Source organism: Silurus aristotelis (genome assembly GCF_946808225.1).
Source record: "Silurus aristotelis genome assembly, chromosome: 7".
NCBI classification, from domain to species: Eukaryota; Metazoa; Chordata; class Actinopteri; order Siluriformes; family Siluridae; genus Silurus; species Silurus aristotelis.
This window is the reverse complement of record NC_139580.1, coordinates 29,213,333-29,228,198: the sequence shown is the minus strand read 5'-3', so window position 1 is coordinate 29,228,198 and position 14,866 is coordinate 29,213,333. Positions and strand designations below refer to the sequence as shown.

The 14,866-nt window shown below is 40.7% G+C and overlaps 1 protein-coding gene across 4 annotated transcripts in view; it reads left to right on the top strand.

The window, feature by feature from the left end:
• The window catches only part of ccdc146 (coiled-coil domain containing 146), a gene marked incomplete at its 5' end in the record, with an annotated part of 30,658 nt that overhangs the window by 14,507 nt on the left and 1,285 nt on the right, over positions 1 to 14,866 (top strand). For 3 of the 4 annotated variants that reach the window (XM_083546239.1, XM_083546242.1, XM_083546241.1), the window contains 9 exons: positions 4,759 to 4,851; positions 4,933 to 5,103; positions 6,225 to 6,313; positions 8,844 to 9,008; positions 9,782 to 10,006; positions 10,190 to 10,418; positions 11,989 to 12,117; positions 12,217 to 12,354; positions 13,393 to 13,617. In XM_083546239.1, coding sequence (XP_083402365.1) covers positions 4,759 to 4,851; positions 4,933 to 5,103; positions 6,225 to 6,313; positions 8,844 to 9,008; positions 9,782 to 10,006; positions 10,190 to 10,418; positions 11,989 to 12,117; positions 12,217 to 12,354; positions 13,393 to 13,617 — 1,464 coding nt within the window. The remainder of the gene's footprint in view (positions 1 to 4,758; positions 4,852 to 4,932; positions 5,104 to 6,224; positions 6,314 to 8,843; positions 9,009 to 9,781; positions 10,007 to 10,189; positions 10,419 to 11,988; positions 12,118 to 12,216; positions 12,355 to 13,392; positions 13,618 to 14,866) is intronic. The other variant, XM_083546240.1, reaches the window with a different exon arrangement.

Sequence of the window (14,866 nt, the reverse complement as noted above, 5' to 3'; positions counted from 1 at the left end):
CCCAGAACTACACGGGAGGAGCTGGTCAATGACCTGAAAAGAGCTGGGACCGCCGTTTCCAAGGTTACTGTTGGTAATACACTAAGACGTCATGGTTTGAAATCATGCATGGCACGGAAGGTTGCCTGCTTAAACCAGCACATGTCCAGGCACGTCTTAAGTTTGCCAATGACCATTTGGATGATCCAGAGGAGTCATTGGAGAAAGTCATGTGGTCAGATGAGACCAAAATAGAACTTTTGGGTCATAATTCCACTAAACGTGTTTGGAGGAAGAAGAATGATGAGTACCATCCCAAGAACACCATCCCTACTGTGAAACATGGGGGTGGTAGCATCATGCTTTGGGGGTGTTTTTCTGCACATGGGACAGGGCGACTGCACTGTATTAAGAAGAGGATGATCGGGGCCATGTATTGCGAGATTTTGAGGAACAACCTCCTTCCCTCAGTTAGAGCATTGAAGATGGGTCGAGGCTGGGTCTTCCAACATGACAATGACCCGAAGCACACAGCCAGGATAACCAAGGAGTGGCTCTGTAAGAAGCATATCATGGTTCTGGCATGGCCTAGCCAGTCTCCAGACCAAAACCCAATAGAGAATCTTTGGAGGGAGCTCAAACTCCGTGTTTCTCAGCGACAGGCCAGAAACCTGACTGATCTAGAGAAGATCTGTGTGGAGGAGTGGGCCAAAATCCCTCCTGCAGTGTGTGCAAACCTGGTGAAAAACTACAGGAAACGTTTGACCTCTGTAATTGCAAACAAAGGCTACCGTACCAAATATTAACATTGATTTTCTCAGGTGTTCAAATACTTATTTGCAGCTGTATCATACAAATAAATAGTTAAAAAATCATACATTGTGATTTCTGGATTTATTTTTTTTGATTATGTCTCTCACAGTGGACATGCACCTACGATGACAATTTCAGACCCCTCCATGATTTCTAAGTGGGAGAACTTAGCAAAATAGCAGGGTGTTCAAATACTTATTTTACTCACTGTATATATATATATATATATATATATATATATATATATATATATATATATATATATATATATATATATATATATATATATATGATAGGCATATAAAAATGAGTAGATCAGAAGGAATTAAAGGGAAGTGACACATGCATGACATGTACAGATATAGAACAGGAAGTTCAATTCTTTGAAACTGGATTTCCTTAAAAATCATTAGAAACAATTTTTGGGTAAAGGATGTTGCATTCACTCACATGACATTCAAGAATTACTTTTTAAAAACTGCTTATTTTACTGTAATGATCACCAAAGCTTTCATATTGATTTCATGGTATTTGAGTTCTTGAGGAGATGTTTGAGCAAAGTTGTGTGAAATGCAATTTTGATAAGGTGTTGCCATTTATTTTATTTTTTTTGTTGATTCATTAGTTTGACACAAAGTGATATCATTAGTTAAGGCTCTTGGTTACTGATAAGAATGTTGGAGTTCAAGCACTGGTATCACTAAGCAGCTATTCTTGGGGCCCCTGAGCAAGGCCCCTAACCCATTGTGCTCCATGGGTGCTGTAACATGTCTGACCCCAGCTTCCTAACATCACTGGGATATATGAAATAATTTAACCGTGCTATAAATACATGTAAGAAGCATAATCCACCTTTCTTTCTTTTCTTTTTCCCAAGTAGTGAGTTTTTAAACTGAACTCAGTAGTACAGTATGCAAAAATAAAAAATTGGAATGGTCATATATTTTAACATATTTCATTGTCTCTCTCTCACACACACACACACACACACACACACACACACACACACACACACACACACACACACACACACACACACACACACACACTTAAAGATGCAGGAAGAAGAGCTCCACAGAAACATTAAACAAAGCTGAGATGTGAGACCCAGACATTAAAGCCGATCTGTTCTCCTAAAACTTTATTTATTCGTATCCTATTAAAGATAAAATATTTCAGTCAGCTGGACTTTGGATGAATCAGAATATTTATGTTTTAATGAAGTGTCATAAATAGTGAACGTCAACTTTAAAGGGATAAAATCTCACGGTACACATTCTAAATGTTGCACAGCTGTTGTTCTGCTCCATCCAGATCAGATCCATCACAGAAATATTCGATCGTGACTATTGAAATATGACCAATCGAAATGAGTAAAAAAAAGTGTTATACCTGCAAAATATGTTTTCACTAATGCATAGAGGAGGATCAACTGGGTTGGTGTCAGGGAGCCCCCTTTGGTGGCTCTCTATGCCTCCGCTCCCCATGGAGCTCCAGGAATAACCACGCACACCTGGAGCTCGTTGTCACTCATGCCTCCGCTCTCTCTGAAGCTCCAGGCTTAACGATGCACACCTGAAGCTTATCATCACTCCACCCCGCTCCTACATAAACCCCTCACTCACATTCACCAAGGACCAAGCCTTGGAGGGTGCCACACTCTGGGTCGACTGAGCTCTGTCCCTGAATGGAGCGGGGAGACCAAAGGACCCATAAGAAGATGCGATATCGTCAATAACCCACCTGCTGAGCGTCTGCTTATGAGCAGGAAGGCCTATCCTAGGAGGGCCATAGCAGATGAAAAGTTTATCCGACTTTCTCCAGGGACTCGTATGGTGGACAGACCAGTCCAGCGCTCGGACCGGGCACAGACGGTTTAATCTCTCCTGGTCTGGGGTCAGGAATGGAGGAGGGTTGAATGCCTGGAGCCTAACAGGTCGTGGGACAACCGAGGGCACCTTGGGGACATAACCCACTCTAGGGTGCAGGAAGTCACTGGTCATGTAGTAAACTTCCGTAAACTTCTGGAAAGAGGGGGAAGAGGGGGACAGAGAGGGAGAGGGCTTGTAAATCATCTACTCTCCTCAGATAGCAGATGCCCAGAAAGAAAGCGGTTCTGATGTACAAGTGCCTCCACGAAGTCTAGGCCAAAGGCTCAAATGGGGGCTGGGATAGAGCCTCCAACAGTAAGGCCAGGTCGCAACCAGGCACTCTGGGAAGCACCAGAGGCCTCAGCCTCTGGGTTTCACAGAGAAAACGCATCAGGAGTGGGTCTCTGCCCAGGGAATCCCTGGACACTGGGGCGTGATAGACCAAAATGGCGGACTCGTAGACTTTAATGGTGGACAGAGCAGAGAGCACCATGCAGTGAACAGACGCCATCTCGCGGCACACAACCTCCTCATGGAGGGAGCTCTGGATTGGAGAATGGTCTCTACCACCTCGGTGAAGAAACCCGAGCCTCTGAGCTGTGCCCCTTCAGGGGCCACAGCCGCAGCTTCCACAACTTGGGGTGGGGGTAAACTATTGTGCCCCCTGATTAAGAGAGAAGATCCCTCCTCAAAAGAATTTTAAATGGAGGAAAGCAGCACAAAGGGGGAAAATGGCTACGGTTGCGCCATAGCCTCCAGGCCCAAGGGGGCTGGTGGATATAGGGAGAACCATAGGGGACAGTGAGACGTCTCTAAAGATGCTAACAGGTCTACCTATGCTGTGCTGAATTTCTCCCAATTCTGCTTCACCACCTAAGGGTGGAGGCGCCACTGCTTCGTTCAAACGGCCCGGAGTATAAGCTGCTATGAACGAGAAGAGCATCCCCTGTGCCCATAGGAGGATCTGGCGTGCCAGCCTGTACAGGGGGCATGAATGCAGACCACCTGGTGGTTGATATATGAGACCTGTTCGAACGAACCAACATGTGATGGCCTCTGAGATCTGGGAGGAAGTGCTTCAAAGCCAGAAGCACGGCCAGCATTTCTAGGCAACTGATGTGCCACCTTAGATGGACTCTGTTCCATAGACCTTGTGCAGAGCGGCCCCTGATGACCGCTCCCCATCCCGTGAGGGACGCATCCATCGTAAGAACAATGCAATGATCCACACACTTCGTGAAGGTGCGAATCCACGGATCTGCATTTGGCCGTACGAAGTGCTGGTTTGGGGTTGGGGCTGCGCCCGCCGAGCAGCCCCATGAGAGCGGCATAGGAGATACCGTTGCAACGCCGCCAATTGTCTCTTGGACTCCTGGAACCTGTCAACTACTAAATCAACGGTGTCGCCGAACAGGCCCGAAGGAGAGAGTGGGGCATCCAGCAGCACGACCTTGTCCCTGTCCGGTATTTCGGACAGGGTAAGCCAAAAACCTTATGATTTTTTTATTATTTAGTCTATTATTATATTAGTCTTTTATTATATTAGTCTTTTAAATCCAGATATCAGGTTCAGGTAAAGTAAATCAACACCGCAATCTTTATTACATATTTATAGACAAATACAAAAATGCCCTTGTGTATACATCAAATATGTATATCAGTCCTTGAATCTACAAAAACCCTGCAAGGATACTTGCTTCAGTGTTGCCACCCCTCATAATTCTCATGCCACCCCCTTGCCACCCCATAAATAATTTTCTAGATCCACACCTGCTGATGCAAGATTAAGCACACAGTGTTCTTCTGGTTGGATAACAGCTCTAGAATGCATGAGAATTTGATTCAAAATAAGTACCAAATAGTTATACCATCCTCTATTGTATATCCTTATATACAATATATTTAGACCTTTACTGTAATTCCACAAGGCAGGACCACGGAGAGCAACGGTCTAGTTTCTTCTCATAATGTAATTATAGTTCAGTATTGTCCAAATAATTATTTTATTTAAATAGCGCACTGTTTCAATAATACACTGTGAATAATGTGCAGCTGAGGCTCCTCTGGTGAGATAAACACCATTGTTTTCTTTCAGAGGGATATGATGCCTAAGGATGATGACTTGCAACAGAAAATCCGAGATCTGCAAATTGAAGTAGACAACTTGAAACTGAAATTGGTTCATAAGGTAATCTTTTGGCCCAGAGAATCTTATAGTGGATAGAAGTTAGTATGTATGTTTGTGTTATTGTTTGAATTGTCTGACCAGCAGTCGGTTACTGGTGTTGAGGCCCAGAAGGTTGAGCAGTGTATAGAGCAGAAACAAGATCTGTTGCAGGAGTGCAATCGCCACCATAAGGAGTTGCAACACCTTTATGCCCTGACGCGCATTAAAGCAGAGGAGAGGGATCAGAAGAGCCGAGGGCTGCTCAACGCTCAGGTACAGTGTCCAAGGATTTACTTTTTTCATTCATTCATTCATTCATTTTCTCCCGCTTATCCGTAATTCGGGTCGCGGGGGCAGCAGTCTAAGCAGGCCCCCGCCTCCGACTGCTGCCCGATCCTCATAGCACCATCCCTTACCTCACTACTGAACATCCCATTCCAATACACTAATATAGAATCTTTAATTACTGTTATAATAAGCTTTAATCTTCTCCAAAGTTTTTCCATTGATTTCCACTTTTTGGGGCATGATTGTGGGGATTAGTGACAATTCAGCTATAACAAAATCAGGTAATGTTGGGTGATGAGGTCTGGGGATGAGTCAGTATTCCACTTCATCTCAAAAGTGTTCAGTGGTGCTGAGGAGGTCAGGGCTCTTGAGTTCATTCACATTATAACAGCTACAATCAGTCCCCTTTCACATCTCAAAATTTTTTCGTTACATTTGGAATCATTGGTGAACAGGAAGTAGATGTAGTTTGTTACTGTACTTAAGTAGGTTTTTTGTGTATCTGTATTTCCATTTGTACTTTTACTCTTACTTCATTATATTTCAAAAGTCAAATATCTTACTTTTTACTCAACTACATTTTGTGAAATCAGTCGTTCCTTTTTATTAATGAATGAATAAAAACATAACTGGTGAATTCACATCAACTGAGTTGATTAAGAAAAAAATCTTGTGGCGGAGTGTTCATTTTCATTTTGTCATAGACAAAAATATAGGAACATTATAGCCGTAATAAATCGTAGTACTTTGCATTCTTAAGTACATTTGAAGGCAAATTATTTTTTACTTTTACTCAAGGGAGCATTTACTTTAACTGGAGTAATATTTTACAGAGTGTCTCTCTACTACATGGTTTGTGTACTTCATCCTCCTCTGGTTGGAACTGTTATAGAAGATAATCAACATGTATCGAATTGACAATTCAACACTTCTTTAACATTAAATGCTTCAGTAGGAAAATCAGTGCATGTCACACTGTATCCCTTAGGCTGCTTTGATATTTTGAATATATTGCATTATTATATGAATATCTTGCAACTTTAAAAATATTCTTTATGAATCCTTTTCATATGTCATACAAGTGCTAACTAAAGACACCTTTACAGATGAGATGCAACCAAATCAAACAAGACTTTCGAGGAAAACAGCTCCAGATTCTGGAGCACAAGAAACAACATCAGGAGATCCAATCAAGGTAAAAGAACTCTCTATTTATGAAAGTAAAAAGAAATAAATGTTTATTGCTATTTCTGCTATACATAGATAAAGAATTGCAAAAGGTAATCAAATATATGGCCTTGTATTAGAGAGCATGAACATATTGGCCAGTTTTCTGGTTAATATTTGATAAAGTTTTATTAATCAAAATAATTCTATGCATTATTATTGAAGATCACAGAAACTGCAGACATTTTAGAATCATATATTAAACATATTTAATGTTTACACAAGGTTTTAATTTTTTCTAAAATTGTGTTTTCTACAGAGTTCATCTACAGAACTGTGCTTTCAGAATGATTTGCACTTAATATCTAATGAAACTTTCCCATGAGCAAATAACAAACTGTTAAGAGTTATTTTAAACTGTTACAACGTTTAGGTATCTTGAAATGCTTGAACCTCGTGTATTTTGTGTTGGAACCATTATTATATTATTGTAAAAATTTAAACCTGATATAGCGACAGAGAAAACAAGGTTCTGGATTAAAAATATCCTGGTACTTAAAAGAACCTCTGGTGCAAAATGTATTGGTGTTTTCCTACCAATTTTACACAGAAATGTTGTTCCTATGAAACAACTTCATTTTGTTGCGGTTTATTTTTACACAGTCTTTCCATCCAGAGTTGCCATGGCTGCTCATTAGGGATAAATACACATTGCTAAAAAATCAAATCAAATCAAATTTTATTTGTCACATACACGTACGTATGCTTTTATACGACTGTCCGGCGGCATGAGGGAATATATAAAGATATAAAGATATACAGTATATAGGTGTATATACAAGGTATGCTTATGGATACAAGATATGCTTATGTACAGTAAACCGTAATCACATAAGGTAGTTGATGTGATTGTCTTTTTTAAAGTGACCGTGTGCGGTGTGGTGTGGTATAAAGTGACCGTGTGCGGTTTGGTGTGGTATAAAGTGCACTGTGCTGTGCGAGTCCACAGTTAAAGTGACAGTCCAGAGATTAAAGTGTCATAGTGTAAAAAGAAAAACATTTGCAGAAAAGTGTGATGATAGAGAGAGTGGACCAACTTTTAGATCCTGGGTGTTTCCTGGTTTAAACTCCGAATGGCCTGCGGGAAGAAGCTCCTCCTCATTCTCTCTGTGTTCGCTTTCAGAGAGCGGAACGCAACAAAGAAAAGAGTCCATTGTCCATTGTTGTTCTTCATAATCTTCCTGGCTCTGGTCCAGCACCGGGTGCTGTAGATATCCTTGCAGGTTAGGGAGCTCAGCTGAACGCACCACCCTCTGGAGGGCTCGCCTGTCCTGCATGGTGCAGTTTCCGAACCATGAAGTGATGTTACCCTTTAGAACGCTCTCAATGGTACAAGTGTAAAAAGTCTTTAGCACCTGAGAGGGAAGTTTAAAGTCCCTTAAGCGTCTTAATGGTACAGACGCCTTCTGTGTAATGTGAACACCTAGGTACCGGAAATTGTCCACTCTCTCCACTGGGGTCCCGTTGATGTTTAGCGGCGGGTATGACTGCTCCTGCTTTGTGCTGAAGTCCACTATCAACTCCTTAGTCTTGCTGACGTTCAGGAAAAGGTTGTTCTCCTGGCACCATCTCTCCAGGTTTTTAACCTCCTGTAGGAAGGCCGCCTCGTCATTGTTGGAGATCAAGCCCACCACAACAGTGTCATCAGCAAACTTGATGATGGTGAGGGTGAGGGTGGATGAGGTGTGTTTTCCCACCCATACGGCTTGTGGTCTGTCTGTCAGGAAGTTAGATATCTATTGGCACAGCGGAAGGCCCAGGACCTCCAACTTAGAGGTGAGTGTGGAGGGGATTATGGTGTTAAATGCTGAACTGTAGTCCACAAACAGCATCTTTGTGTGATTCCCTTTTTTTGTAGTCCATGTGGCTCATCGTGGTGTGGAGGAGATAAGCAATGGCGTCCTCGGTAGTACGGTTCTGGCAGTACGCGAACTGTAGAGGATCCAGTGTGTCTGGTAGTAAAGCAGTGATGAAGTCTCTGACCAGTCTCTCAAAGCACTTCATCACTACTGAGGTCAAGGCTACAGGGCGATAGTCATTGAGGCAGGTGGGCTGGGGTTTCTTTGAGACAGGAACAATGGTGGACTGTTTAAAGCATGAGGGGACAACAGACTGTTCCAGTTAAAGGTACTGAATATCTCAGTGAACAACAGTGCTAGTTGGTCAGCGCAGGCTGTCAGAACCCGACCTGTGATGCCATCTGGTCCTGCTGCCTTCCTGGTATTCACTCTCTTGAATGCCCTCCTCACGTCATGCTCCGAGATGGAGCTCACCTTAACTTTAAAATTCTGTAAAGCTGCTTTGAGACAATGTCTGTTGTGAAAAGCACTATAGAAATAAACTGTTTTGTTGAAGGAACTGGGAGTAGAGAATTTCAATCATTGTGTGTAAGTGGGAATTTCATACAATCACATTTGTCCGTTCTTTTAAACATTGCCAAAGTCTGTCATTAACTTAAAGCTTTGAAAGTAATTGTTATCTGTCTTATCTTTTGCCAGACTCTGTGTCTTCACCAAGCTGTATGATACCACCAAGGGAGAACGAAATAAATGTGTAAACCTGCTACAGATGGCAACCGAGGGCTCAAGCAAGATGTGGGAGAAGTTCAAAATTCTGAAAAACGAGACTGAGATCCTGCACACCGAAACGATAAAAAAAGACAGGTCTGTATAGAAAACCAGCATTTTTAAACAACTAATTCATACAGGTTTTTTTGGCTAAGTTGGTTTGAGAGATTTAAATACAATTGGTCCTTTTCAATGTTGTAATCTTCAGTGTTTCAGTGTAAAAATGTATCCTCTCTTTGGATATTTGTGCCTCACAAGCATAAAGTTGTTAATGGTTTTAATACAGTTTATTATTAACTGTACTTTTATCTTTTCCAAGAGAAAATATATAGAAGGGTAATTTTTCATATACTAGTTGAGAAAGAAGAGGAGACCGGAGACTGGAGAAAATGCAGATTAAAGGTTCAGAGGGACAGTAGTGTTGGGACATGGTGAAAAGGCTGTTTCTGTTCATGGTCTGAAGGGACAGGAACAGTCCTGTTCTGAAGGGACAGTCAGGAATCACCACAGAACCCTTAGGCATTAGTTAGGAAAAAAGCATGGGTCACAGGCTTGGAAAAATAGCCTGTATGAACAAAAGTATTGGGCACTTAACCTTTCCTACCATATGTGGTTCTTCTCCAAAACGTTACCACAAAGTTGGAGGCACACAGTTGTTCAGGACGTCTTTGGATGCGATATAATACAATTTTGCATTTACTTGAACTTGAAAACCCAAACCTTTCCCGCATGGCAATGCCCCTGTGCACAAAGTGAGCTCCATGAACATCTGCTTTTCATGGTTTGGAGAGGAAGATCACAGTCACTGTAACTTAACATTTTAAATGCGTTCATTGTTAAAGGTCATATATCCGCTGTATCTGCTACAGGCTGCTGCAGAAGTCTCGTCTGATGCATGTACACAGCCGCACAATCAGGGATAGCTTGAAGAATGACATATCCAAGGTGACCTGGATGCTTCATGAGATGCAGCATAAGAATGAAGAACAAAGACTCAATATCATTAAACTTGGGCAAGTGATCAGTGGTCAGGAACAAGACCTGCTGCACTTACATAAAAGACACAATGCTTGTGTCCAGAGCCGCAATGAACGGTGAGCATGAAACTGTATCTAATGGGTTCTTGGTTCTTGGTCTAGAGATGATCTTTAAATAGAATTAACATCTTGAGATATCTTAAGATCTTTCTGTACGTACATTGCTGGTCGGGGGATGTTCTGCTATGCTTTTCTGCTTGATTTGCCTCTTGACTTTCTACATGCATGTGTGGTTGATAGGGGGGTGCAACTCCTTGAGAGAGAGGAGGAGATGTGTGTCTTTTATGCAAAGGTCAACATGCAGGAGAGTCTGATTTGTGAGGGCACACTACAGATACAGGCTCTGGAAGAGGAGATCTGCTCTCTAAAAAGGTTAATTAATGAGGAGCAGAGACAAATCAACTTGAGCAAAAAACTGCTGCCTTGCAAGAAACCCCTGAAAGATGAGTGCACTTCACTGCAGAAGCAGGTACTCAAAATTTCCTTCTCGTTATGTAAGTGTCTTAAGGCAAATGTTAAAATGAGGTGTCACATCTGTAGCAGTCCAAATCATAATCACACAATCATGAATATCAAATATTAATGAAACTTTTAGGTTTTTAGTATGATATGTTGATGTCAGTCCTTAGGACCCTTCTTAGGGCTTGTCTTCTTAGAGTTGGTAGGCCTAACTTTGGTATTTTAGGGCAGATGCAGTTCTGACTTAATTAAGAAATGCCCACATTTAACATCCCATAATCATTGTTTTTTATAGCTGTCCTTAATGAGTTCCCTCTGGCTTCTGCAAGCTGCTGAGTCACATCCACTTCTTGGAAGTTAAATGAGGTTCTACTTTTTTAGGGAGCAATCAGTAGAGCAGTTTTTTTACTCCTAAAAATCTCTAAAAGAAAATATTAGTGGTTATACAGTAGTTTATACCAATCAGGCATAACAAGTTATATTATAAAATATAGGTGCGTTTTTGTATAGTATTGATGGTTTCTCCATCATCATTGGTGGCTCCAGCAGTTAAGGCGCTGGGTTGCCGATCGGAAGGTCGGGGGTTCGAGCCCCGGTATCGTCAAGCTGCCACTCTTGGGCCCTTAAGCAAGGCCCTTTACCCTCTATGCTCCGGGGGTCCCTTACGAGGGAAATATCAAGGTCCGTGACGTCGGAGTGACGTGGGGCCGCCTTCCCGTGGGCTCACCACCTGCAGGAGGGACCGTAAGGGACAGTGCTATGAGGATTGGGCAGCAGTCGAAGGCTTAGACTGCTGCCCCCGCGACCCGGATTACGGATAAGTGGGAGAAAATGAATGAAAGGATGATGAATGAATTGATGGTTTCTATAATGGTGACATGATAATGATGGTATTAAGAGGTGGATTAAGTCAGGTAAGTCCCCACAGAAGGCCCAGGTACCAAATGCACGGCCCGCCACTGATCATCATGGCACCTGTTAGTGGGTGGATTTATTTATTAGGCAGCCAATTACCAACACAATATTAGGCAGGTGGTCATAAAATTATGCCTGATCGGTGTCATTCTTCTGGTACTGGTGTGCAAATTTGCAACAAAAAACTAATAAGCACAGATAAATGGGTCTTGCAGCTTAATTGTTTGGTAAGAAGATGGGAAGTGGTAGCTTTACTGGTTAAGGTGTTGAACTTTAGATTGGAAGGCCATGAGTGCAAATCCCATCAACACCAATTGCAACCATCACTGCTGGGTCCCTGACTAAAGTCCTTAACCTTTAATTGCACAGTTATGCAAGAGTTCCTGGATGAGGCATCAGCCAAAAGATGTAAATGTAAAATTCTAAGAGCTCAAAGTCCAGAAGACTGTTAGCATTTAATTGAAATGAAGTCTTTGTTTATTTTTCTCTCTGCTCACAAAGCAATTTAAGGACAGGTGGCAAATAAAACACATCAGTAGTGAATATTTTGAGTAAACCAGTACAGCATTGCGAGTATTGGAGTAATTCATATAAAATGTTCTTAATAATTGCTGTACCACTAAGAAGTTCATGCATGTTTTAATGGTGTGTGTTCTGTGGGCTAGCTGTCTGAATATAAGAAACAAAACTTATCCCTGGAGAAGTCTCTTGAGAACCAAGTTACAGAGAGGAAATTGCGTAAACTGAGTGGTAAAGATCCATCTCCCCCTGAGCTCATCAAGAAGATAAACCAGGTAATGTAACCATTTGCTCTAAAAAATAATTCATGTTGAGAGTTGCATAATAATAATTCATTGTGTGTATGTGTGCGCAACTGATTGTGCTGAATGTAGCTGGAGATGCAGCTGGCAGAGAAAGAGGCGCAGCTGCTGGAGAAAGAACTGATCTATGAGCAGGTGACTAAACTGTCTCAGGACGTTCAGATAAAGGCAGAAAACGGTAAAGAGGACACGCTGAAAATGGCCAAGAAGGTAAGTGTACACACACACACACACACACACAAACACACACACACACACACACAAACAATACAGTATTTGCCTTCTAACTGAGTTTTATATTTTAGCATATTTGTCCCACTTAAAAGATTCAGATGATTTTAATATTACAGAAAAATAACATGAGGTACCTGGAATCCGGTAATCTTTCTGTATCTTTGCTTGATGATCTGAATCATTCAAGTGGAACAAATATGAAAACAAATAAAAAAAATCAGGCAAATACTTTTTCACAGCACTGTATTTTGCTGCAAAGAGTCATTCGAGGTGTTTTGAGTGGCAGGCACACGTGACTAAAAGATGACAAGAGATCACAAAGACCTTCAACAAGCTCAAAACCCTTCGGCAATTCGTGCATGATGATCATCTGAGAATAATTCACAACATTGCTACCATTGTCGGTGTGTCATATGGAACAGTCTCGGCGATCCTCACTTTTATTAGTTTAATAATCTGGCAAGATTATAGAACTAATAAAAGTGAGGATTGCCTGCTCATTTAAGAAATAGAGTGCATTTGAAACGGTGTCATGAAGCAAGAGAAAGTCGAGATGTAGAAGATTAGCAGCTTTTGAAATGTTCAAACCAGAGTTTCTGAAACAACAAGAAGTTAAATTTTTCTCAAGTCTGATGTTGGTAGTTTTTAACGCATTGAACCTTGAATCTAAAGGTTGTAAGTTGAAATCCCAGCCAAACTAAGCTGCCACTCCAGGGCCCCTGAGCATGGCCCTTAACCCCTGTAGGATCTGTACGATGTTATGAATTGTGCTGCTACACGTTTGGTTAATTTGAATATTGCATTAATGACATCAATGTGTTCCTATTTAACTGGCTGGTGAATGTATATTAAGTGTTATAGATTATTGCTTGAATAAGCTGAATCAGAAGATCAGGTTTAGATCAGCTGGAAAATCATTGCTAGTGTAAAAACTAAACTGCAGCAGACTTGTTCCTAATTCCTACAGCTGTGTAGTTTTTCAGTGGTGCTGCCTGGGTTTGTGTGTCTATACAGGTGAATGAGTTCCACAGCCGCATTAAGGATTGTACTAAGAAGATGATGGCTGTAGTGTCAGAGTTGGCCATGCGTCAGACACAGGCTCTGTGTCTCCAGCAGGAGCTTCGCGAGAAAGAGTTTGAACTTGACTTTTGCCAGAAAAGACTGGAGATGGGGCTCGCACCTTCAGACACCATCGAGCAGGAGTGGATGCGACAATTGCGAGTCCAGCAGAAACGCAAGGTACAAGGCCAGGAGAGAGCATGAGTCAAAATGACCATTAGTTTTGTAACTCAAATATGAACCTCAAATACCGGCTTTAATTTTATATACACATTATACTGTGTTTCCAAATTAGATATGAATTTAAATGGAAGAAATATTTTTTATCCAGTAAAAGGTTGAATATAAAAAACATTCTCATATCGACATAATAAAATCAGTCCCGTATGATTTTTTTTTTCTGAAGATAATGAAGCTTATAAAACCAATAAAAAACAAATTGGGACACTGTGTAAAATATAAATAAATAAATACAGAATGCAATGATTTGCAACTTCTGATAAACCCATATTCTATTCACAATAAAACAAAAAAAAATATTTTAAATGTTTAAACTGAGAATATATATATATATATATATATATATATATATATATATATATATATATATATATATATATATATATATATATATATATAATTTTAAGAGAAAAAATGAGGTCATCTTTAATTTGATGGCTGCAACACATCTCAAAAATGTTTTTTCCATATTTCCATGTTTCCCACTGTGTATACATTTGAAAACTGAGGAGACCAGTTGCTGAAGTTTTGGGAGAGAAATCTTGTCCCATATGTGTCTAAAACCAGATTCTATCTGCTTAACAGTTCTGGGTGTCCTTTGTTGTATTTTTTGTTTTACGATGTGCCAAATGTTTTCAAAAGGTGAAAGGTCTAGACTGCAGGCAGGCCAGTTCAGCACCCAGGCTCTTCTACTATAAAGTCATGCTATTATGTGTGTGACATGGCAAACTGTGTTCACAAACTATGATTTGTGGAGGTGTTAATGAACCTATGCAGTATTGATGTTTGAGAATTTTGTTGATTTTATTTACTGTAAATGTTAAGGTATTTAATTAGAAAACGCAATGTTGAGGAACATTAGTCTGATATCATTCCACAATTTGTAGACACAGCCTTTATAGATTGTTGGAGCTCTGCCTATTTTTTACTTCTGAGAGACTTTGCCTCTTAAGGATACACTATTTATATCTAATCATTTTACTGACCTGTTCTCAGTTAACCTCATTAGCTGCAAAATGTTTTTTTCCAGCAATTTAACTTTAATACAACTTTTCAGACTTTGTTGCCCTGTGCCAACTTTTTGGAGATGTGCTGCAGCCGTTAAATTCAAAATAACTTTATTTCTTCCTTAAAAAACTGAATATTTCCTTAGTGTAAACATGTTTTCTATGCTCAATTTTGAATAAAA